Genomic DNA, 24,776 nt, shown 5'->3' on the forward strand with positions numbered 1-24,776 from the left:
AATATATATAATCCATGTTTATACAAAAGTAAATATATTTCTTCAATTTGAAGGACAATTATGCTGGTTTTTCAGAGGGCAGTGGGTTCTTTAAAACTTAAAAAGTGTTATTTCATCTTTGGCAAGGCCATGTTTCCCAACACACAACAGACATCTTGAAAAGGCAGCTATAGTTTTGTGTGGTTGTCTTTGAAGATTTTGTCAGCAGTGAATATACTTAGCACTGGGATGCAAGATGAACTTTTTCATAGTACCAGTAGAAGGGCTGAAGAAGTATCAGCTGCAGAATGGAGAGTATTCCTTAAAATTGCTCTTATTAGCAGCTGTTTGCTGTGATGGTGCTAGGTATTTGCATGTGAGAATAGTTGATTTCTCTTTTGGGTGACTAATTAGAGGCTATCTCAGGATGCTGACCTGTCACAGTTGCAATAGTGGTTATTTCAACTCTGAACTTATGACATGGTCACATCTAGTTTGGCAAATAGGAGGCTGAGGGGAGATGTTATTTTTCTCTACTGCTTCCTGAGGAGAGGAAATGGAGAGGGGGGGTGCTGATCTCTTCTCCCTGGTATCCAGTAACAGGACACGTTGGAACAGTTCAAAGACTGGACATTAGGAAGCATTTGTTTACCAAGAGAGTGGCCAGACACTGGAACAGGCTTCCTAGAGAGGTGGTCAATGCCCTAAGCATGTCAGCGTTTGAGGCATTTGGACAATGCTCTTAACAACACTTTTGATCAGCCCTGAATTGGTCAGGCAGTTGGACTGGATGATTGTTGTAGGGCCCTTCCAACTGAAAATATTCCATTCTAACGGCCTAAACTATTGCCCAACATCTAGGAAAGTTAGATTCACTTCTTTCTTAACCTGAGAAGATTCATACCTGTAGTTCCCAGCATCTAAGAAGAAGACATAAACACCGGGCAACTCCAGGTGAAGACATGTGTTGTTTTTTTCCCGTGAAAGCTTGAAGCCCGTTATAGCCAAAAATGTCAGGATAGATCAGAAAAGATGATATATCATCACTGAAGCCTCGTCATTAGTATTGAGAATGCTGACTTCAAATTCTGTCATAATATCAAATATTGTTTCTTTATTTTGTACTAAGCACTCATTTTCATAATTCTAAATCTTGATTTCTAGGCCTGGGACGAGATCTCTAGCCTAACTGTTCTGTCTGATCATTGTTAAGCTCATGTTTCCCAGGAGAACCCCTGAAGCTACTGAGGAAATTTTAACACTTATATCCAAAGAATTTGTCTAAACCTTGGCACTTTGTTTCCTGTTGACTCCTTGCATACAGCAGCTGGCTCACTGGGGCTGTCCTATAGAGGTGTGATCTGTGCATTGACTGAGTGAAGTGCCAGGCTTTTGTTAGGAGTTGGGGACTGACCTGCACCATTTTTTTTAAAGCAGTGTGACATTCATGTTAGGCCTTGGCAAGGTGTCTGATTTCTGCCAACAAATAATTTAATAACTGTATTTACTGTGCAGTTTGATATGAATGGGGCAACAATGGGCCAGTCTTAAAAGCACCAAGCTCTTACAACTCAAAGTACTAAAATATTTTGGATGAAGTTGCCTTACTGTGGCTTTATCAATGCTTAATTCCTCAGAATAGTGCTGGTTGTATATCAGTGTAAGTATTTACTTTCATTTGGTTCATTTCTTGTCCTTGTCCCTTGAATTTTGCAGTAGCTTCATGCAAGAGGGGTGGTCTTAAACTGTCTTTTATCAGGGACATGGTAATACAAATATCTCGCTTGAACAGACTAATTGTAAGCGTGAGAGCGATTATGAAGCCAGTTGCCAAACCCGGTGGCACACTGCTGATGAGGGAGAATTTATGACTTATGTTTTGTGCTAGAACCGTACTATTCTATGCTACAAATGTGTGTTTAATTTTGATATGTTTCAGTAGTTAATTAATCACTCTTTTTGTTGTTAGGAGCTGAAACTACCATTTACTTTTTTAAGTGGGCATATTCATGAACTTCGGATTCATGTACCATGGACAAAATTGGGATCAGAACCAGTGGTCATCACTATCAATACAATGGAATGCATCTTGAAATTAAAGGATGGAGCTCAGGTAAAAAAATGTGGTGAATATTTTTCTGATATTGAGAGGTTGATGAGAATAATATCTTCTATAGGTCACTTCATTTAAAGCCACCTGAAGAATCAGGCACTTGAATTTGCATTCCCTATTTTTTTGAGAGGCTAATATTATTATTCTCATGACTAGTGTCTTCCTTCATGCTTATTCTTAATTCTTTATTAGCCATATCTGTGTTCTTACAGATGTAAAAGTGTGTTAATAGTGCTCTGCCAGATTTTTTTCTATGACTAGACAAAAGCAATGTAGCCTTCTGCCTTCCAAGAAGCAGTGATGGTTGCTTGAGACAGCTGTGTGTGGCACCACTGTGCATTGGGCATTTTTCAAAGGATGTGATGTTATTATTGAAGGAGTGCTTTAAAGATCGTGGAGTAATTCTCTCTTCCCTTTAGAAGCTGTAGTACTTGCTTGAGTGTACTTGGAATACTTCTTACATCTAAAGGTCTCAAAGGGCTTTTTGTTTAGTTGCAATAATTTGTCCATTATACTGTTTCACAGGCTCAGGAAAGATTTCCTTCTGACACAGTGAAGCTGACACATGTAGTGGGTTGATTTTGTTATGTCTAATTTAGTTAACAAAAAAGTACTTGGGTATGTTAATGTTGAAGTTGGTTTTTTTTAGTCAGTGTGGTGTTTTTTTTTTTTTGTTTTGTTTTTTTGTTTTTTGGTGTTTTTTTTTTTAAAAGCATTGTTCACATTTCAATTTCAGCATAGAGTCCTCCAGTTATATTAAGGATCATGCAAAAGAAAATTCTAATTTGTGCAAAGCTCTCAAGTGTCTGGTAGGGTGCTTGATGAGCTGTTAACCTTTAACATCAATGATTAGATGTAAGCCAGCAAGAAGATTGGAAAACACTTTTCCATTATGTTTGATATTTCTTGTAATATTCTTTTACAGTTCCAGAGCTAAAAGACTTTTGCTGCTGAAGTTGAAATCTGTAGTCCTAGGTATGCCACCTACAGAGCATACGCTTGGATTCTGTAGTTACACTTAATCTATGTGCATGTGTGTGTGTGCATATACACACATGTATGCACACCAACAGCCAAATGCTAAGTACATTTCCAATGTTAAGGTAAGATTTCAAGGCCAGATGTTCCATGAGAAATGTGTTTTAGAAGCAGCAAATTGCAACTAATTACAGAAGTTGCAGAAAGAGATTTGTAGCTCATGACTTTGTGCAACCCAGAACTAATATTTGATATCAGACCACGCAGATGGCTACTGCTGGAATGATCAGATTTCCTGCTTGCATGGTATTTGAAACTTAAATTTTGTGGTGCATACAGCAAAAGGTCAAGTGTCACGAATGTAAAGCACTCTCAAAACAAGTATTTGTTACAGATGTTTAAGATTCAGAGGCAAGAAAGGATTTTTGAAAATTGCAAGTGACATTTGAACAAATTATTCAGTGGTATGTACACTCAGGAGGGTAAAATTTGGGTCTGTGCCATAGAAGGATTATCTTTGACTAACAAGAATGTAAATGAAAACACTTTTATGCTGTTTTCTGAGGATATGGTTAAAAAAGTTGACAGCTTGAATTTTATTTCTTAAATTACTATTTGAAAAGATTTTATAAAAAGAAAATATTTTGACAAATTCTTGTGTTCTAACTTCCAGTGTGCCAGTGTACTTGGCTAAAACTATAAAAGTCTTTGTAATCAGTGAATAAAAAACCTGAATGAAATAGAATATTTCTGTGGAAAATGGTACTAAAATGAACTTTTGGTGAATTTAGGTCCAACTGAAACTTGCCAAGAACCTTTGTATCAGGGAAGACTAATTAGCAAGAAAGTTTAGTTTAGTATCAAACACTGATTGGCTTGATCCCATATTTCCTTCTGCAGGTGAAACCTCTAATGAGCACATGCGTAATTCCATCTGAGTAAGAATTAAAGTTTCTGACCTCAACTTAGTGTGATGTGTGTTCTTTGGAAAGGGACTGTTTCAAAGAATGTTTATTCTGAAGATGTATGGTGATTAAAATACATGGCATTGTTTGAAGCTCTTGTTCAGTGGACCCTACAGATTTTTGAGAGCAGAAAACCCTTTGTATGTTTTTTGAAGAGTAGCCCTCGGAATGCTTTTGTATATCTGTGATTTACGGTTACACTGCTGTATCATTGTTAGTTCAGTTTCAGTGTTAGTTTGTTTGTTTGGTGGGTTTTTATTGCTTATGCTATTGCAGCATCTCTTCAGCTGAGATAAAAGTTTGGAGTAGACAGTAATGGCTCAACTTCTAGTTTTATGCTAAAATTCTCCTTTTCTAAGCAGAAATATTGTGTAAGTGGTAATTTCACTCAGTGATGTTCTATTGGACGTGGTTTGTATGTGCTTTTTGCTTATGAATTTGGTTAATGCCAGTAGTTGAAGTAGAAATTGAGTGTGAGGCATTTTGCACTGCTTTTTGAGGTCTGTCAGTTTAATGAAACTGTACCTGTTTTATTTGCTCCTGAATGTAATCTCCTGAGGCACTGAGCTTTAAGTACGACCATTTACAATGTTATCAAATTCATTAAATGTGTTGGTAAGTACAATTTGAAATGTGTTCTTGCACAAATATGGTTCTGAAGTTTGCTTGATTTGTATTTGTTAAGTTATGGTAATTGACTCCCATGAGACTGTTCTTAATGAATGTTACATATTGTTTTAGAGCGTAGTTAAAATTCCAGTATTGTATTTCTCTCATTGCTTGTGTCTATATAGTAAATCTCAGGACTTCTAGAATTGAAATCCACTTGCTAAACTTACTTGCTTCCCTCCAAGAGTTTTTTGTCCTGTTGGACCCTTCTTAACTTTTTTCTTTTCTACTTGTTTTTTTTTTTTTAAAGCTATTTGAAATTCTTTGCTCATTTTTCTTCCCCCCTCCATGCCACAATACCTCTGTGCCAACCAGAGGCTTTAAATTCAGACTGCAAATTGAGAATGACAAGCCTGTGTCCATTTCCTTCACCTTCCTGACATTGTAACTAATCACAAGACTGATCTTTACCTCCAACCTTGAATTCTGTGGCTTTTAGTCTTGGAACTGACGCAAATGAAGAGATTCAAGGAGAAATGTAGCATCTGTGTTACTGCTTCACTTTTCAGTCCTTGCCTTTAATCAGGACACATGCGTCAGGAATATGCTGATGTATATGAAGATGGAAACTGTATCTACCCCAAGGATAAATAATTATGGAATCATGGAAGGCTGTTAAGTATCTACAAGCACTTACAGGGGCACAGGGAAACCAAGTAGTTGTTTGGATCAGCATACTGACAATTAAGCACTGTTCCTTTTATGAGGCATTGCAAAAAAAGGTTTTGAAAGAATATAATAACTTTGTGGAGACAGTGGAGAACAGCCCTTGATTTTCAATAGTTTTTTTCTGGTATTCAGATGGATGTACTTTGCAAATTAAGTGTAATGAAGAGAATGCAAGGTAAGGGTATGGCTCTGTGTTGGTGTAGGTATTGCAAGATAAGGAAGCTGCCAGGAGTTGTGTGTGTAGTTAGTTTTCAGTGCCTGTAGCAGCTGGAGCAATAGTTTCTAATAAGTAAATGTTGCCTTTTCTCTGCTTGCCTATTGCTTTCTGAACAAGGCCTTCTCTCTGTACCTCTTTGTGGTGTAGTTCAGATCAAGTTTGTGCTTCTGAAGAAATATGGCTGTCCAGGCTTACTGTGCCTTGACCTCCATTGTGGGATGGTCTCAGAACTAATGACCTGGATTCCCTTTTAGGTGAAACTAAAAGGGAAATGTACTCCAGCTGCTAACTGAATTAGAACAGTTGTCTTATGTAAGCTGTTAATAGAATCAATACTCTGTGATCACCAGCCATGGTGTGGTCTCCGATTAGGAGCATGGTGAATCCCACTAAACCAACTGAGGTTTTTTTTTAAGAAGTTGTTCTGGCTGTCTAGGTTCAGAAGGTCTGTGTCTGACCCACGTTTAATGCCTGCTTCTCTGCTTTTCGTAGGTAGTATGTCTGTGACAGTAGTCCTCTCACAAAACATCTCATTGTGGACATAGTGCAAGCACAACTATTTTTATTTTCCCTTCTCCTCCTTTATAAAAGCACATCCCTCTAGTATTTTGTAAGACAGTGGTACAGTTGTATGTTCCTCTTACCCAAGGGTTCAGCAGAAAGTTAACATGGTAAAAAAGCAGGATCTAATCTTCCTGAATGAGATTTTTATCACTCTGGTCATTTTTTACAATGATTTAAGTAGCACACAGTCTAGAATTGCTCTTTCAGAATGTAAAAACTAGAAGAAAAAGGAAAACTGTCAGTGGTAGTCAAGCGGATCCTGTATTACAGGCAGAGGCCAGTGCTTGCTATCTATGTATTTGGCATGGATTGAAGAGAGCAAATTAATACTCCTGTCCTACTTCCAGGAGTGTCTTGAGCTCTGTATAAACAGCAGAACATTATGGTATGAGTTTATTTGTTAGGAAGACTTCAGACTAAATTGGAAGAATTTTAGGCATATGAGGATGCAGTGATTAACAAGGAAGGTTGTGGACACTGTACTGCTTAGTCATGCCAGCTGCACTTCAGATTGTCATGAAATTTATTTCTTGGGCATGAAGTCCTTATATCCTTCATGCTGACAAACTTCAAGGTATGGTCTCATTATCATGCTTAGACCCCTCATAGTTGTTGCCACAATTTATTTTGTGCTCCTGTGTACTGTGTGAACCTAATTGAATACTGGTAGAGAGCAAGAAGTCTATGCTTTTCTCATTTTACAAGTCTAGCTCTAAAATTCCTGTTGCCTTATTCCTTCTGTCCCCAAGCTACCTCTTTCTAAACTGATGGTTTGCTTCAGTTTGCAAGAAGTGATTGAAAGACAGTTTTCATGGTGCAGTGCTGGTAGCTGTAAAGCTAATTTGACATGGACATACTACCTTATAGCCTATGCTGGTGGAGTACCACCGTTTAAGGACAGCTTTCTTCCAGAAGTAAAAATGCCTGTCACCTGTTGGGGTTTGTTTTTGGGTTTTTGAGGTTCAAGACCTCAGGTTCCCTAGTTGCCTTGTTGGGAGTTGTGATACTTTGTATCTTTTATTATACAGTTGTTTTGTTTTAGGCATATGGACTAGGCTTCATGTGATCTATTCTGAATTGCTTTTTTTTTATTTTCTAAAATTGAAATATTTAGAATTAAATATTTGCTTTTTATTACTGTTGGGCTATATTGGTTTAGACTGGCTTGCTGCCTTTTCAAGATGTCTGTTGTGTGTTGGGAAACATGGCCTTGCCAAAGATGAAATAACACTTTTTAAGTTTTAAAGAACCCACTGCCCTCTGAAAAACCAGCATAATTGTCCTTCAAATTGAAGAAATATATTTACTTTTGTATAAACATGGATTATATATATTTTTTAATTCTTTATCCATATAAGTGCACATGACCTTTATTTTAACTCCCAAATCAGTGTTTCGGGTTTGAAGGCTGAGCTCTTTTTCAAGTGCTTGTGTGGCACTAGATCTGTATGTCATTTAATGTATGACATTTTCATAGGCTGTTAAAACAACCCTGCAGCTGTAGACTGCAGCTCCCATTTTCTTCCTTCAGCAGGTAAAGTTTGAGTTAACTGGATGGCTGCAGGCTATGTTTCCAAGAATGCTCTTCTGGAGTCCTCTCTGACTTGCTGTAGAGTCTGAAGCATATTTACAGAAGTAGACACTTCACAATTTATATCAGATTTATGGTGGTGTTAGCTTAGCACAAGGAACGTGTTTGGAGCGTGCCTTTAAGTTAGTTGGTCTTATGCAGAACATCAGTTGGAGGTCTGTCTCAAGTAGCAACAAGAAAGGGTAATGCAGATAGGGAGTAGTACATGGAGAAAGGCTGAGGCAGCTAAATGAACAAACAGGTTAGGTGAGATTAAACTCACCTGATGGATGTGAAGGGGAGAGGGTTTTTTTGGGTAGTGGTCCTTTAAGCTTTCATAGCTTTACAGGTAATTCTAAATACATTGTTTAATCAGATGATGGTAGCATGCTTACAATGAAGGATTTGTTTGCCTTGGACACCTGACTAGGCAAGAAATCTCTCATTTATTTTGGTGAAACCTTGTCAGGATGCCATATATTTTTGAAGGATATAATCCTAATTTTGGACATGTTGGAGTAGTTTTCCATGTGTATGAATATTTTGGGGGATCCTGCATAGTGCTGAATTTCTTGAATCTGTCATAATATTTCAACCTTAGTAGTTTAATACATTACTATTTTCTCCTATGCTTTGAATTTTTTTTTCTTCAGAGCAGATTACTAGAACACAATTTCATGGGTTTGTTCTAAAATAGATGTGGATGCTGTTTTCTGGATCAACTCATATTTCAGCAGAAATCAATGCTTTATGCAACATGTGTTTCTGATTTGTACTTTTTTTAAAGCCTTTGGCTTTTGGGCAGACACTTTAAAATTAGTCTTATTCACTCCCCCACCTTATTTCTGTTATTCCCTTATTTTTTTTTTAAATTTCTAAGTGTGGATGGTTTTTTTTAAACACTGAAAATGTGGGCACTGACTTCCTAATTAGCTTCTCCTTTCTACTTAGAACTCCACATTAGCTATAATTATGTTTTGATATTTGGCTATAGAAGTTTATTCCTCTTCTTTTCATAACGTCTTCACCATGTAAGGTCTAATTTTTCTCTGTAAGTGTTCCCAAGTTCTGTAAAATACGATTTTGACAAAAATTAATGAAATAATATCTCAGCAGCTCTCCTTAGGTTTATGAGTCTTTTGCTTTGATTCTTGTTGTCTTTCCTTCAGTTTACTTGGCTGATGGAGCTCACTCAGTGCTTTCCATCTTGCTTCCAGCTTTAGCCTACTTTTTCCCATGTGTTGTCTGAATTGGAAAATTTGCTTATCTCTCAGAAAACAGAATCAGCCCCCAAAAGGTGATGAAGTTGCTTGATTTCTTTGTTTGTTCTGGGTTAGTGTGTTGAATGAGCTTGCTGGGTGATCCAGTGAGGGCTGAAGGTGTCATACAGAGAAGACAGCAAGTGTAGGAGAGGCTCAACTCTGCTTTAGGTGTGTTGTCTAAATGCATCCTTGTCTGAACAATCTCATCCCACTAAATTATATATTGAGTGGTTATTAGCTGACTTACTGAACTGGCCTTTCTGAATGATAGCCAGTGCTTCTCCCCCCCCCTCCCCGAGTTTTCTGGGACTAGAAAATATTCAGGACCTAGTGTCTATTACAATGCCATGTTAATGCACTTTGTGATTTCAGTTCAATATAGGGAGTAAAGAAGCAGATTTGATCCTTTTCAAAACTGAATTGTTTGAGAAATACCATGGTGCGAATTCAGAATCTCAAAAATTAGTGTTAAATTGAGAAATATTCATAAACATGTTAAATTTTTCTCAGTACTGCTACTGGTGATGGGGAATTTGCTGGATAGGATTTTGCTGAAAATTAAAGTATTATGAGCTTGTTGCACATGAGCTATCGTTTCTGAAAACAAGAGCTAGATACCAATCTGTAAGACTTTCCCTGGAACTGCAGTGTATTAGGAGTAGAGATTTATTGGCGCAGAAGCTACAAACCGTGCTGGGAGTACGTCCTGGTTGAAGTGTTTCCCCATGTCTTAGTTGTGGAAACTTGCATATTGTTGAGAATATTTTATTGTTATCTAGTAAGGCACAAGTAACCCATTGCTCTCTCTGTGTCTCTCCCCCTTTTCCTCTTTTATTTTTGCTTCTGTAATATTCTATAAAATTGATTCTAGTATTTGACTGTTACTTGCCACTGGCAAATTATGTTCTAATTAAAACAAAACAGAAAACCCCTACAAAATAAGAAAACGGAATTATGTATGCCAACAGCCAGTAAAACTGTTTGACCCTCACATATGCACGTTTCTCTTTAGTCATGCACATGAAAACTTAAAAACCTATGCCAAATGCCAGTGTTAACAAAATCTGTATTATTTATTTTAACCAAAAGCAGGTGGTTCTCTTTTGTGCATGGGTAATCATGTTTCTTTGCTCATCTCTGTACAAGTTCTGTCCTGCAATACAATTTCACTTTAGTGAGCTACCTCTTAAGCATTTCTTTGACACTTAATATCCATACATGTCCCATGTTTGTTGTTGTTCCAATTTTGCCTGTGAAGAAGTTCAAAAGTTGACAGTTCAGTAGTGTTGCCCATGTGGAGGGGAAGAGTTTGTCTCACAAGGAAGCTGATGTTGCTGCTTTTACTCATTTAAAACTTTAGTTCCCTATTGCCTACGTTGTTGCTTGAGATTCCATTGCTCGGAGAGTTGTGATGTTAGAAGTGAGGAAGCAGCAGACTTACTTCTCTGTGCTGTGCTGGCGTAGAAAGCTGGTTCTTTACGTTTGTGTATATATATGTGTGCATGTGTCTATGCATAGTAAAGACAGCTTCCCATCTCACTGTTTTTCACTTCATTTTTGCTGGATGGTAAGGAGGAACAGTTGGGACAAGAAACATGAATAGCACTTACTTTACATAGTCATAACTTCACTTTTATTCAATTTTTTAGTAATGCAGTGATAGCAGTGAATTCAGTTTTCTGACTCTCTTGTCGGCAGGCACTGTCATGTATGTCCAGCTGAATGGTAGTCAGTGTATATTTAACTTCTTAAACAAACAGACAATTTTTTCTTCTGAAGTTCTTTCATGGACCATCTTTACATGTTCTGTAATCACTAGAAAACTGCAGACCCCAGACTGATTATTTACACTATGTAGTACAGATATATTCTAGAAAATTTACATTAAGGTTGTATATGTTACAGTTGTTTATAGAGCATATTAGCTGAATTTGCTGTGTGGAGGGAGAAGGGGAAGAAGATAAGTAGGGGATTTCTAGGCTGCAAATGAACTTGGAAAATGAATGTCAGGTTGAACTCTTGGCAAAGCACCAGTTAGTGCATCACTGAAATGCAAATAATATTTTTGTTCTGTACCAGTTAGGATAGTATCCAGTACCTTTTTTTTTTTTTTAAGGGATTACATGTAGCAAATCAACATCATAGTAAGGAAATGGATGGCATAATAAGTTAAATACTAGAGCTATGCAGTGATGACCATTGTAACTTGCATTTTAGAACTTTGGAGTATGTTGTGGGTCTCAAAATTGTGGTGGATTTGAATATAAATACACTAGAATTGCTTTTAGTGCAGTTTAATGCAGTATGTTTCTACAGAAAAAAGTCAACAGGTCAGTAGGTAGAAAAAACAATACCTCCCGTTAATGTTAGTGATTTGCATATGCTCATATATTTCAGATGAGATTACCTGTGTTAAACTATTTGCTGTCTCTGGGATATGTGCAAGTACAAAGGGTTTATGTGTGTCTATGTACATGAGTTTTCTAAAATCAACTTTGCCAGCTCATGTTGGAGAAAACTTCATGAGGCTTACTGGGTGACTGGGCTGTTGGTTAGGTCTTCTGGAAGTTCACTCCTGACATCAGCCCTCCTGAAGACAATTCTTTAACTCTGTATCTCATGCTTTTAGTGTTTTGCACTCCAACACTTATAACCTTCAAAACACAGATACTTTGGCATGCATGGAGGTACAGTGGAGTTGAACAAACTATTGCATTTTGAATAAACTTAAGAAAACTACTAATTGCACAACTTAGGAGTTGCTTCAGAATGACTGTTTTGAATACAATGACATGTGCTTCTGAGTTTATTAATCTTTCTGTGATACTGCCTGTCACATACAGATATGTACAAGTATATCCCATCAGAATTAGAAGATGGCACATCTTGCCTGAAACTTGTTTGTTAACACATAATGATTTTGGAAACACGTAAGTATCCTGAGTACCAGCACTTCAAAACATAATACAAATGCTGTATCTGTAACTTTATATATTGGGAGACTGACTATGGAGACAGCTCAGACAGTGATATAAAAGTTCATCTGTTTGAGGAACTGTTCTGAGGATAGTCCTGGACAGGTAACAAACTGAGTCAATCTGTGTTAGCCAGCCAGCAGACTCATTCCTCTCTGCTGCAGTCCATATCCTTCCTTGTGGTGTGGACTAAGGTGTTTGGAGATTAGAAGCTGGCTTGTACATCCCTGATGAAACTGAATTTCAAATTTTAGGTGAAGTTACATTTGCTGTTATGCAGCTCGGGGTTCAAACCTGCACCAGCTGCTTTCAGAACAAGGTTTTCTTGGCAGAAGTCTTCACTGTTCATGATTATGCACCATCTAGAAAAGGTCATTTGGTTTCCTTTTTGCTGTGGTTAATTTGGTGAACTGGTAACTGGGAGTGCTGTCATGGTACGTATTCTTGAATTTTGGGAAGGAATCCATTTGCATAGGAAGAGACAAACAGTGATTGCTGCAATACTATCGCTACAGAACTGCATTTCAGAGCAGATCTTTGGGTTTTTTTATAGGAGAAAACCCCAATGTTGTTCTTTTTTTGACCTGCTTGATTACTGAACGTATAATACAACAAAAGTATTTGTTTTAATTCTGCAGGTGTGCAAATAGATATAACAGTTGAAACTTGGATACTACGATCTTGCTGATTTTATATTCCAGAGTATAGGTTTACTAAGGCAAATGCAAATACTAACATCTAAGTGGTGTATTTCTCTTTATAAAGTGCAGATAAACTGTTCTGCTGTGTAGATACAGGTCTATAAAGTAGAAAGATTAAGAATAATCCTTGTACCTTTACTGATTTTACTTAGCTTTTTTTCTGACCTAGTTATAGCAATAGTCAGTGTCTTTGTTCCAAGGTATAGGGTGAAAGGATTTATATATCATCTTTGGCATAATTCCTAGAAGTCTAAGGTCAGATTCTGATTGAACTTTCCCCGGCGTAGATCTGGAATGCCTCAATTGATTTACTTTGGAGTAATTCCAGATTTGTCCCCATTCAGCTGACATCAAATCAGGACCCTACAATCTGGCTTTGTTTCATGTAGTTGGGTGAAGAGTTTGGATTAGTATGGTTTAACAGGGAATGAGGTGAGGTAATGCATTTAAAAATATTTCCTTGGAGAGGAAGTAGTTTTTCCTCGTTTGTTGATAGATTAAAGCATAGTTAAATTTGTTGGAATGTGTTTTAGCTCCTCATTATAGCAAACCCTACTATTTCAGGATGGGCATGATTACAGATTTTGTAGTGGAAAAAACCTGTAATTTATCCACCTTTGGTAAAAGCATCTTAAAATTCCAAAAAGACAAAATACTCCTAATTCTTTCAAGTACAAAGTGTACTCTGAAATTATAGCTTGTTCCTTTTGGAAAGAGCGGTATTTTCTCTGACAGGGTGTGATTTTAATTATAACTTACTAGATACAGTTATTGAGCTTAAGGAAAAAAATTCTGTTTATTCATCTATTGCTTGTGACTTACCTTAAAATACTTGTACTTAAAGAGTGGTTCCTGCTAAATAATTTTGATGGACAACTGATGTAGATTGTGTTTTATTTTGAACACTTACAGGCTGTAATAAACTCTGTCCTAGCAAGCTGCCCTTTTCCCAAAAGACTGGGAAAATGTTGAGGTTTAAATTTCTTCTCTAATGAAAACTCATTGTCTTAAATTTTTACAGGCCGTAGAACCTCAAGTACTGTGCTGCTGGCAATATCCTGGTCCATCCAGCTGTCTCAGTCATCTTCTTAGTTTAACTCCAACTGTTAAATAAACATGAACTTTAACTGTAAATACTTAATTCTTTGTCTCCGGGGAAAATGGAACAAACTTGATTCCTCTATTCAGAAATACAAAAGTGTATAAATATATTTCCTCCCTCCCCGCCTCCCTTAGCATGTTTGTTTAGTGGTTCTGCCTCTTGACTTGCTAAGTAATCGTGTCCTGAGGCCATCACCTTGGCTTACTGAAGATCCTCATTTGGTTTCCTTTACCCAGGCTCCTGTCAGCTTTGGACTAGTTGGAGTCTAGCAGGGCTAGCTGTCAAAATGCAGCGGTCTAAAGAGTCCAGAATATTGTAAGGGTTTGTCCTTAATTTTCAGTATAAGTCCTTATGCCTTGCACCTAACTAGAGGATGAATAACACCAAGCTGCTTTACCCTTTTTTATTTTGTATGCATGAAACATTCTTCTGGAAGACTTTGTCATGTAAAGAGCTCTCTTGGAGTTATTTAATTTTCAGTATTTTCAGTTAAATATAAAAATGTATTTTGGTTTTATTAGATATTTTTTTTTTACTGTTAGCCTGTAAGAGTTTTTCAACATTTCAGGTTAGTGTAGGATTCCCTAAAATAAGCTAACAGCTGCTGCAGCAGTAGTAATGTGTAATTACTTAGAACTAGGCCCTAAGCTCCTGATATTTGTGACTTGTGTTGATAATTAGGGACTACTTCTCAAAGAACACCAGGGATTTTCCATGCAGTTCTGTCAGCTGAGTGATCTCCTGATCAATGCAATCAATGCTGCTCTGCTGTCTACTGTGGAGACCAATTGTGTTCCTGTCCTTTGGGTGGGTGGACTGCTCTTCAGTTTGTTTTTTATTCCTGGTGGCAGGAGAGTGCCATATTTCATGGCTTCTGGGCCACTTTCTCTAGGTGAGTATCATCTGGGCTGTGTTGTATATGAGTGCAGTTCTGCTGCCTTTTGGAAGCCTCTGCCTTCCTGCATCCCTAGTGGGTTCCAGGTGTTTTAAGCTTTTTGCCCTGTGGTTTTTCCCCAGCAGGGCCTGATGAAGACCTGACAAAGAGGGTGGGCAAGAGTGTGTTGCTGACTCCATACAGTTCATTCAGCCTATTCCTGATGGTCCTCTTTACCATATGTTCCTCAGATGTGGACAGTGATGAAGTTGTGGGGTAAATGCATTGTTCTGGCAGTGGGAAGTGGCCATCTTTCCTGGAAGCTCTTCAACCCTTTTCCCAGCGTGCATTTAAATATGGGCTCATTATATTATGGGGGAGAGGCTACAAGCCTCCTAGATAAAATGGTTGTGGGGAGCAGGCTGCCTGCTCTAGTGCAGTCATCTGGTGTGCAGCTGAGGTTCTTAAGAGAGGAGGCCAAAGGGAAGAAGCTAGATGAATTGTCCTGCCATACTGCATATGGCCTGTGGGCTATAGGTTGTTACTCCTAGATATTTGCTTACAATCATGAAGAACATTAAGATTTTTGCAGTAAAAATTTAGAAAAATACTTAACAGCATGAGGAAAATCTGCTTAAGCCACAATGAACTCTAATTCTTTTTACCAGCCTTCCACAAGGAGGGAGCATCTGGTGGACAGAATAGATCAGAGTCCCGAGTACATATGCTAGTGGTTTTATTGTCATCAATAGACATTACATTTTTGTTGATTTATTTTGTGCAACGAATAAAACTTCATTTCCTGCTCTGTTAAGGATGTTCTATTTTGCTTGACTTGTACAAAAATGAACTATGGTTGTATCCATATAAAAGTTGAAAGCCATTGGGTGACATGGAGTTAATGGTGGACATCTTTTTTTGTCTATTTATACGTATACAACAGTTCTCATCTGAAGTCCTCTAGTTGTTGATAATGCTAAATCTTCTGCAGTTAACTTTCCCTTCTCAGCACTGTTACCTAAAGGTCATGATACTCTCATCTTTTCTTCATTTATTACATATCTAAGAGTATTCCACTCATAAATGTGGCTTATAAAACTGTAGTTTATTACCCATATACAGATTGTTTAAGCACTTCTGTCCTCAGTAAAGTAAAATCAAGTGAACTCTGCATATAATTGCAAAAGCTGACATTCACTTCTGCCGGTGTATGTATAACACAGATTAACTTGAGAAAGGATCATGTTATACCTGCTCAGTGATTTTACTTCTGGTATTTTTGATGAAAATATAATTTCTGCAAAATGGTGTTTTCTTTCTAGTGAAATTCCAGTGTTGTTTTTAGGCTTTCTTTGTCTTGTCTTTTTGAAAAAAAACCCCAAAGAACAAAAAAACCAACCAAGATATCAAGTTTGGAAGAATACAGAGCAGTATTTTCCTGCTTGTCAAAGTAGGACCCTCACTTTTTTGGGACTATTCAGTATTGAGTTTTATCTAATTAAGTTGCTGCTCTGTTGTGTGTGACTTGTAGCTTGGTTGTTTCTCCATTCTGGACAGTGTGTCTTTAATGTGTAGCATGTTTGTATTGTTTTTTCACTTGAAAGAATACATCTCTTAGATCTTTGCAAATGGCTTATGCATTACAGTTATGTATAATATTCTTGTATAGGCAGAAAGCAAGGATGTAAATGTGGCATTCTGTTATTTTCAGAGTTTATGCCTGCCTCTAGGGAGATACGTAGTGCTTTCTTAAGTGATTTCTATAAGTAACCTTATGAACACATTCAGATCATAATAGCATAAAAACTTTCTTTTTACATGATGATTTTTTTTCATCACTGAACACTGTTGTGATAAATTCAGATATGGTATGATCTTGTCATCTGTGCTGGCTTGATATAGCTCCTTGTACAAATCAAAATCTTCTTGGTATTTATTTCTGTTCTTGAGTATAAATTCATGTGTTCTGCCATGTTTACTCTTATTATTGAATAAAATGATTTTGTTCATGCAAGGTTATCCTCTTTTTTATGCAATTTAAGAAACACAAGTATATTTCTTAATATACATTCTGTCTTTGCTCTGGTTTTGGTTCTCTACAAGTTGCGTCCTGTTCAAAAAGAAACAGGGGCTAAATCTGTGTTCTGTTCAGCTTCTGAAAGTCACTAGATGTGTAAAAACAAATACTGAAGTATGGTAATTTCTGATTTCAAGAATATACTGATTAATCAGTAGTGACTCTAAATGAATAACAGATGTGTCTTGCATAGTGTGGAGACTTCTTTATTTGTGCTTTCACTACAGTATCAAATCTTGTTTTAGGAATGATAGCAGGGCAGGCAGGACATGGGGAAGGGAGGACATGGATGCTTGTTGACATCTGGATCAGACCATGCATATAAGAGTTTGGTAGGCTTCAACATTTTCAGAATGATTCTTAGCTTTACTGCCTGAGAGATGTCATACGTTTCAGTCTTCTACTCATTGTTTACTTTGGATCACCACACGCTTTGCTACCTGCTACTCTGTAAGATGCCATTCTCTACCTGAGCTATTTTCTGCTTCCTGAGCTTATGTTTTGCCTTTCTGAACTTTCCCTTCCTTGCTCCAACCACCTCTCTCACTTAACAAGCCCCTAGTGCTTCAATTGCTGTTTAATTTTGAATGTTAATACATATTTATTGAAGCTATTGCATAATTTATTTTGCCTTAATTAGAGTGTGCAAGACCTGAGTTTTGGATAGGATTCATGTTGTATTTTGAAGATGAATGGTATTTAAGCACTCTCCCTGTCACAAAACCAGGCCTTAGAAGCTTGTCCTGCAGTTCTGTTCTAGCTTCCATACATTTTTTTTAATTCAGAATCCTGATCTAAACTAGGCTGAAAGTTAAAATAGCATCAGAATAGAGGACAAAAGTAGTTTTTATCAATGTCTACAGTATTTGAAAACATTTATTTCTTAAAGTTTGAGTCTTAAAGATTAATAAGTGCCTATCTGACAAAACCAGTTGTATAGTATGTCTTTTTGAGATTAAATTTATACAACTAAAAAAAAAAAATCAGATTTGGATTCCATTAGAATAACTCAATTCCTTTAATAGACTATCTGGATGAATGTAAGAATTTAAAATGTTGAACACTTGCGCAATTTCTTGTGTGAGTTTCAAAGTATTTGCAGTTGGCTTGGTAAGCAGAGGTAGAGTTCATAGAATTTTCTGATGTATTTTTTTTTTCTGGCAGTAAAAAGTACAAATAGTAGTAGTCTTTATCACAATTCTGTTTATAAACAGAGCTGTTTATAAACTCTCATTTGATAATATTTTTAATGAAAACCAGTTTATTTTAGGAATAATTGCCTTTTCTTTACTCTCTTGGAATACTATCCTTGTCCTGTTTTTCTCTTTGTTCTTTTGGGAACTTTCATTTCTAAAAAAAAATGTGATTCCATGAACTGTTTAAATATTTGATGTTTTGTCCAAAACTTTCTCATATATAAATCTGTGATTCTATAAAACCACTTCTGTATTTTTACTAGAATGCTAAATATTTAAGAGTGAAGTCAATGCATCACTGGAATGTCATGCCTCTTCTCATGATCCATTTTCTTGAGTCATTGCTTTTCCAATCTCCTAATTAAAATCACCCCTTTCATGGAACACAGATATATACTTTAACACATTAGAGAACAGTGATGGATACTATGCATTTAAATACAAATTTAAATCACAATAGCAGTATAAAATGCAAGTACTTTTGTACACTTTTTTTGTACATTATTTTCATTTTGCTGTAGTCTGACTTGGAGAAAAGAATGTATTGACAGTAATGTACCTTGTGATTTGGTAGAAAGAGCGTTCACAGTGTGGTTTTATATATGTGTGTTTCTTGTGGGGTTTTGTCTATGGTAAGGCAGCAGATAATTATGTTCCCACATGTTGCTGGTTAAATTATCTGCTCGGTAAATCAGTTCTTTTGTTCCTGTGTAACAGCAGCAGTGACAGACTTCTAGCAAGGTGTAAGTTGTTGGAAAAAATCCCTAATAAAACTGATAAGTTTATCGAACTTCAAAACTAATCTCTAATACATGTACATATTCAGGGACAATACTCACTGGGGTTTAGTCTCTGCTGTATTGAAACTAGCTGCCTGTTGGCGTTCAGTGTAGATAGCTAACTTTTTTTTTTTTGTGTGACCCAAGCACTGAGTATGTAGGTTATGCAGAAGGCTTCTTGTTGCTACAAAGTGTGGCGCTTAAGATGCTGCAGAAGATCAGCTTGGGGACAGCACTGTTACTGTTTCGCTGCCCTTATGGTACCTGCTGAGAAGTCTGCAAAGCCCCTGACTCCCAAGGTTGGCCATCTCATCCATTGCTGTCCACAGCCCTTCCCTCACCTTGTGTGTGGTCCAGCAGTTCCCCAATTGTCAAAACTCACAGTAGCTTTACCCCATGTGTTTAATTACTGTGATATTTATTGACCTTAATGCAGTTCTGAAACCAGTAGTTTGGTTGCCCAAAGATTAATTTGAAAATATTTAGCTATTTTAATTTCCTACTTAACAGTGGGATCTGCACAAAATACCATGTGAGTAGCAGGTAGTTTCATGATTCTCTGGAGGTCATGGTTTGCTACAGCTGTTGTACTCTTATTCAAGAAAATGTTTTACTGAATATCTCATAACAACCTGCTGTTATATAGTCATGGTGGTATTTTGTAATATACCTACAATAATCCACCTGCATGGATTTCAGAAAAAGCTTTAATGAATTGAGTCTGCTAGCTTCCTCCTACCTCCCCACCCTGAGTTGGAGAATGTCCCAAATTCTGCTTGGAAGATAATACTGGGGCAAATTAACTCCGAAACTCAGGATTCTTCCACATGAGAAACACAACTCCTTTTGGAAAAAAACCCAGCCTTTCTAGGTGTGTAGAGTTAACAAACATGCCTTGCATTTTTATCTGAAATGCATAAACACAGTATCTTTATTCTAACTATATTGTTTTGTATGGGGCTCTTTTACATCAGGAACAACTGGATGTATTTGAGGTGCATACTGGCACCTAATTTCTGAACATTGAGCCATGGGAGAATCAGATGGTTTAAAAGGTAGTCATCTAAACAACTGTACATTGGTATGGGGAAAAAACCTGTTTCCAATAACTTCTATAGATCTTGCAGTATTTAATATACATCTAGTAATAGTTGTGTATGTAATTGTCTCTATATGATAAAAATCAATTATTGGACGTAGTTTTACATTCAGATGCCAAATTAAAATTTACTGTCAAATGTGAGTGAGGTTTCTTTTTCCATTTAATAATGCTGGAACTAAGATTTACCGCTCTCTGTGTAGTTCAATTTAGTATATTGTAGTTGATTGAAGTATTGCTGTGAGATGCTTATGGGAATTTTCTCATGCTAGTTGGTTTGGCTGTTGTTCAGAGAGTCATTTTCATAACTTCTTCCAAACTATTTTGGTAAACTTACAGATCTTATATATAATAATCCATTTAGTAAATTTTAAAACCTTGCAGAGAGACAGTCATGCATTTGAGTTTTATGTAGCAAAAGAGATATCTGTAAAAGAGAGTAAGGGCAATGTCTACTACTTTTTTTTCTTCCTTGGATTAAGCTAGTGACTGGCCATGCTATGACTAGCACTCTTCAGTGAGGGTAGTATTTCTTATGTATTAAAGATGCTGTTTTTAAGGAGCACTTTTGGGTTTTTTTCTACTATGCTTTTTTGTTTCCTTTGTTTTTTGTCATCTTTGTCGTACTATCTCACCTTCATTTCTGATCATCTACTATTCTGTCCTTTTTGGCATTATTCAGTAGCCAATATTGGAGTAGATAACTATTGAAGAAGCTTCCTATTATTGTGGATGAATAAGCTTTTAAGACCAACAGGAGTTTTTTGATCATCTAATCTGATTTTCTTATGAGAAAGTGTCTATACATTTACTAATTTTCCTTATCTTTAGAGCTACCGTAAATAAAGTGTCTTCCTTGGGCTAACATATATCACCCAAAAAATTAGTTTGGTGTCTGAAAGCTTGTTGTTTTTTGGGTAGACTTATGGAGGATTTTTTTTTAAAATGTGATCAGGATGTTTTTAGGGCTAGCAGCCCTAGGAAGTTGAACGTCTCTGGCCTTGTTACTGCACACTTGAAAATACAAGAGAAAACTTCGACTTGGTGGTTTAATGATTCTTTCTGATATATACTGCCACAGGGCTGGTGCTCTCCCACTTGCATGCTCTGGGCTAATAGCACTTGCAGCAGGGGAACAACATGAGACTCTAGGGTGGAAGGCAGAAATAAAGAATACTTTCTCCCTTCAGACATTAGGAAGACAAGGAGGATTTAATGTTTACAACTTGTTATGGAGGTTGTGAGACAGAAATTTGGCAGTTTTAACAGTAGCAAGCATAGGAGAGGACTCAACTGGATGAGTGGTCTGTAGCTGGTGTATACTTTTTTAATGACTTATTTGGCAAAATGAGCTATGTCATCTTTTGGTTGCATGAGTATGGATGGATGGATGGACAGGCTTAAGCATAATGGAATGTATTAAGCCAAGTGTAACATTTGCGTAGGAGCAGTGAGGGAGAGAATAAAGGGGGTGGGGATGGAAAAAGAAGTCCTCTGTGTTGTGATGTGCACTGTGTTATTTCTTCATACTTGCTTCCTCAGCACTGTGTGGAACATACCCAAGTTTTAGACTGGATAAGCAGCTCTTGTGCATTGTTTGTCTTGTGGTTTTTTTGTTTGTTTGTTTTTTTTTTTTTAATTCAACTGAAAAGCCTGACTACTTTTCAGTGCTACCTCTTCCCTTCCTGCAGTTTTCTGTCCTTCATGCTGTTGATGGAGCAGTCAGCAAAAATTGACATTGGAGGCCCTCAGTTTGTGGTGCTTTTGAAGACTTTTGAAGTTGAAATTAGAGTTGGTTAAAAATATTTTTGTGAGAATTTAATCTTGTTAAAAAAACTTAACATACACGTGTTCTGCATAAGAGAAATGTTCCTGCCATCTTTGATCATTTGCCCTTTGGGATAGAACCCAAAGCTACTGCAAAGAGTTACTTACTCTATGTTGTTACTTTCAGCACTTGTAAATCACAGTTGATAAGGAAAGAGAAGGTGCAGTACTGTGAAACTTGGTAATTCCTATCTTTTTTAATCTGTGATCCTTCAGCAGCTTTGAAGTGCTTCCCTGCTTTTAGGAATGTGTACATAATCAAAGTGGTCACCATCCATAAATGTCTTGAGTTCTGTGTACCTTATTTAAACATAACCAACAGGAGGTGACAAATACGGTTTCATCAGTAATTTGCATTAATCAGAGCTCTTTGAAAGTGAAAAGCTAGTGTCTTGGTGACTCATCTTTAGCGCCTAATTACACTGCAAAACTTTTATTCTAGAACATATCCCAGTTGGCCCTATCATGTGGAAACAAGAGGAGTGTCTTTAGAGCCTTCTGCTATCTCACATCATGCATCTTAGGCTTTGCGATGTTTAGTTCTTGTTGTGTTTGTAGCTTAAGAAGTCTTCAATCTGATATCAGAAAAAATGTAATATTCCAAATCCAAATACGTTTAAGTAATTTTGTTGTGATTGACCTAAAATGATGTAGTGGTGAGGGTGGTTTGCATTAAAGAAAGAAAATCTAAACTTCTGCTTAGTTTTCTAAACCAAGCATACTCTTATGTAGTAAATAAATGTTTTTCATTGTATGTTTTTAGCACTGTTGTTTCTTAGACTAAAGCAGTCTATGGTCTCTACACATTTTAAAAACCTTATCAGACAGGGAAGTGTTTCACACTGGAGTGTAAACCTGAGTGGCGGGAAAAAGCCACAGATTATCTATCTCCACTGTTGCATTGAAACTGCAACTCTTTAATTGTATCTTACATTAATTTTCATATTGCTTTTTCTATTTAAACTATATTTGTTCATCCTAATGCTTGCAGAGTATGGGATAGTTTAAAAAATGACTGCATGTGGCTGAAAAAAGGCTGTTCATTTGGTATAAATTCTTACCTACATGTAAATGTGCCTGTGTGCTTCCACAAAGGGAGCAGGATGCAGTTCTAATTGCCAGATCATGTTTCTAAAAACATATAGAAAGTGGGAAGTACAGTTCAGTATATTTAAAAAGATGGATATTTAGATATCCCTGTGTGATTATATTAAGAGACTTGTATTAATATGATCTATTGCCACAGTCATGTCCTGTGGTAATGTTCTTGATATGTAGTATATTGTATGTTTGAACCTTGTATTAAAGCTTAGAAACTGAGGCTCACATAGATATGAAAGGATTATTTAGCACCCAACACTTCTGTACTTGTTCAGTATGAAGTGGAGGTGTGTCATTCTTTGCATCTCACCTTCTTGAGCAGGAAATTTGGAAGTGCCAGCTAGTTAGCTGTATGAAAGCTAGATGTATTTTTTTTAATATAGTATAAAACAAATACTTAATTTTTTTGTACAGTGAGGCACAAACTTGTGTTCCTCACCAACAATAAATCTTGAAAGACCAGCCCTTAGAATCAGTTGACCGTGCTTAGTCAAGATTTCAGGAAAAAAAAAGTTGCTCAAACTGTCATGTTGTAGAGCTTTATATTTCCAGAGCACTTTAACAATATGTGTGTATCAATACTTTATGTTGAATATAGTTTTTAGAATTTTACTTGTTTATTTATGCTAATGATATATAGGACTCATTCAGAAGTGATAGTCGCAGTGTCCAACTTTGTAGGCACAAGTCCGATATAGCTTAACCTTCTCTGTGAGATATGGGGTAGATATTTGGCCACAGGCTCTTTGAGGGGGAAGGAAGGGAAAGACAGTAGTGAGGAGACCTGCCTGGAAAGAGTAAGTGGAGGGTGTCTGTGGTGGATTCAGGAGTGGATGGACTATGGCTAAAAAGCATGAACCTTATCCCTGGGTCATTGCCATGGGTGGACAATCCTGGGTTAGGATAGTCCTTAAATTATTGGTATTACCTAAAATTCACACCAAGACTCTTTTTGTAAAGTGAGGGATTTGCTTTCTGAATAATGGAATTACCTGTTACAACTGCTCTTCAGAACTGCAGATAAAAAGCATCAGTCAAGGAAAGTTCTCTTTTCATTTGGTATGAATGCAGTTGCGCTTCAGTGAATTTAGTGTTGTGGGTAGTATGTTTTAAGTTAGTTTTTGAAGAAGCTAAAGCTGTCTTCCATCCCCAAAACTATATACCATGTAAAATGGTAAGTGTTAGAGAAACCTGAATGAGTTGATGACTTAATGGTGTTACCTGTGATTGCTCATGTCAAACTTAAATTTATAAAACAAATTTGTTAATGTAAATGAATAGATAAAAACCTGATGAATTAAAGAATTAAGATAACATTTTTGTGAATTTAGTTTTAAACATATTCCTTGGCCTATGTTATTCAATAATTTTGTTACTGATGATGTTCCATGGTTTGATTTGAACAAGATACATAATTTTTTTTCTTCCACACTAAATGCTCCCTGAGTTTTCCTGCTTGGCATAGTATGAGATGAGAAGATGTTTCCAGGCTTTTAGTTTTTCTGTACATATTTTTTTCCCCAAGTTCTTTCGAATATTATTTCTCCACCCTGTTGACCAATTTTTAAACTGTTACTTTTGCATGTGTCTGGAGTGCGCAGTTGAGCACCAAACAGTAACAGTCCTGTCCCCATCTCCCCAGCTCCTTTCAGAATATTTATTTTGTTCCCTTGGGCACTCAACTTCTATTTCTTGCTGACACTCACTTTCCTCCCTAATTTTAAATGGGTACTCATTCTTTCATTGCGAGTTAGACCAGGGATAAAAGAGAAATTATTCAAAATGATTGATACAGATTTGGGAGAAGGGGTTTTGTTATTAATTTTACATTTAAAAACTCCTGTTGAGGTTTGAACCCAGCTGGCAGCCAGACATCATGAGGTTGGCCATTTACCTCTCCCCCCTTCCCAGTGAAATGGGGGAGGGACAAAAAGAAGAGAATTTGTAGGTTGAATAAAAAAGAATTTACTAAATGTAACAAGAGAACAACAGTAACAATAGCGAGTCCAAAAAGAAATGAGTGAAATGCAGCAGTGGCTTACCAAGTGCAGTGACACCC

The 24,776-nt window shown here is 36.8% G+C and overlaps 1 protein-coding gene across 1 annotated transcript in view; it reads left to right on the forward strand.

The window, feature by feature from the left end:
* VPS13B (vacuolar protein sorting 13 homolog B) overlaps positions 1–24,776 on the forward strand; it is a 477,299-nt gene that overhangs the window by 7,128 nt on the left and 445,395 nt on the right. The window contains 1 exon segment of the mRNA XM_026841594.1: positions 1,949–2,092. Coding sequence (XP_026697395.1) covers positions 1,949–2,092 — 144 coding nt within the window.

The sequence above is a fragment of the Athene cunicularia genome (genome assembly GCF_003259725.1).
Source record: "Athene cunicularia isolate RWA chromosome 2 unlocalized genomic scaffold, athCun1 chr2_part1, whole genome shotgun sequence".
Classification (NCBI taxonomy): domain Eukaryota; kingdom Metazoa; phylum Chordata; class Aves; order Strigiformes; family Strigidae; genus Athene; species Athene cunicularia.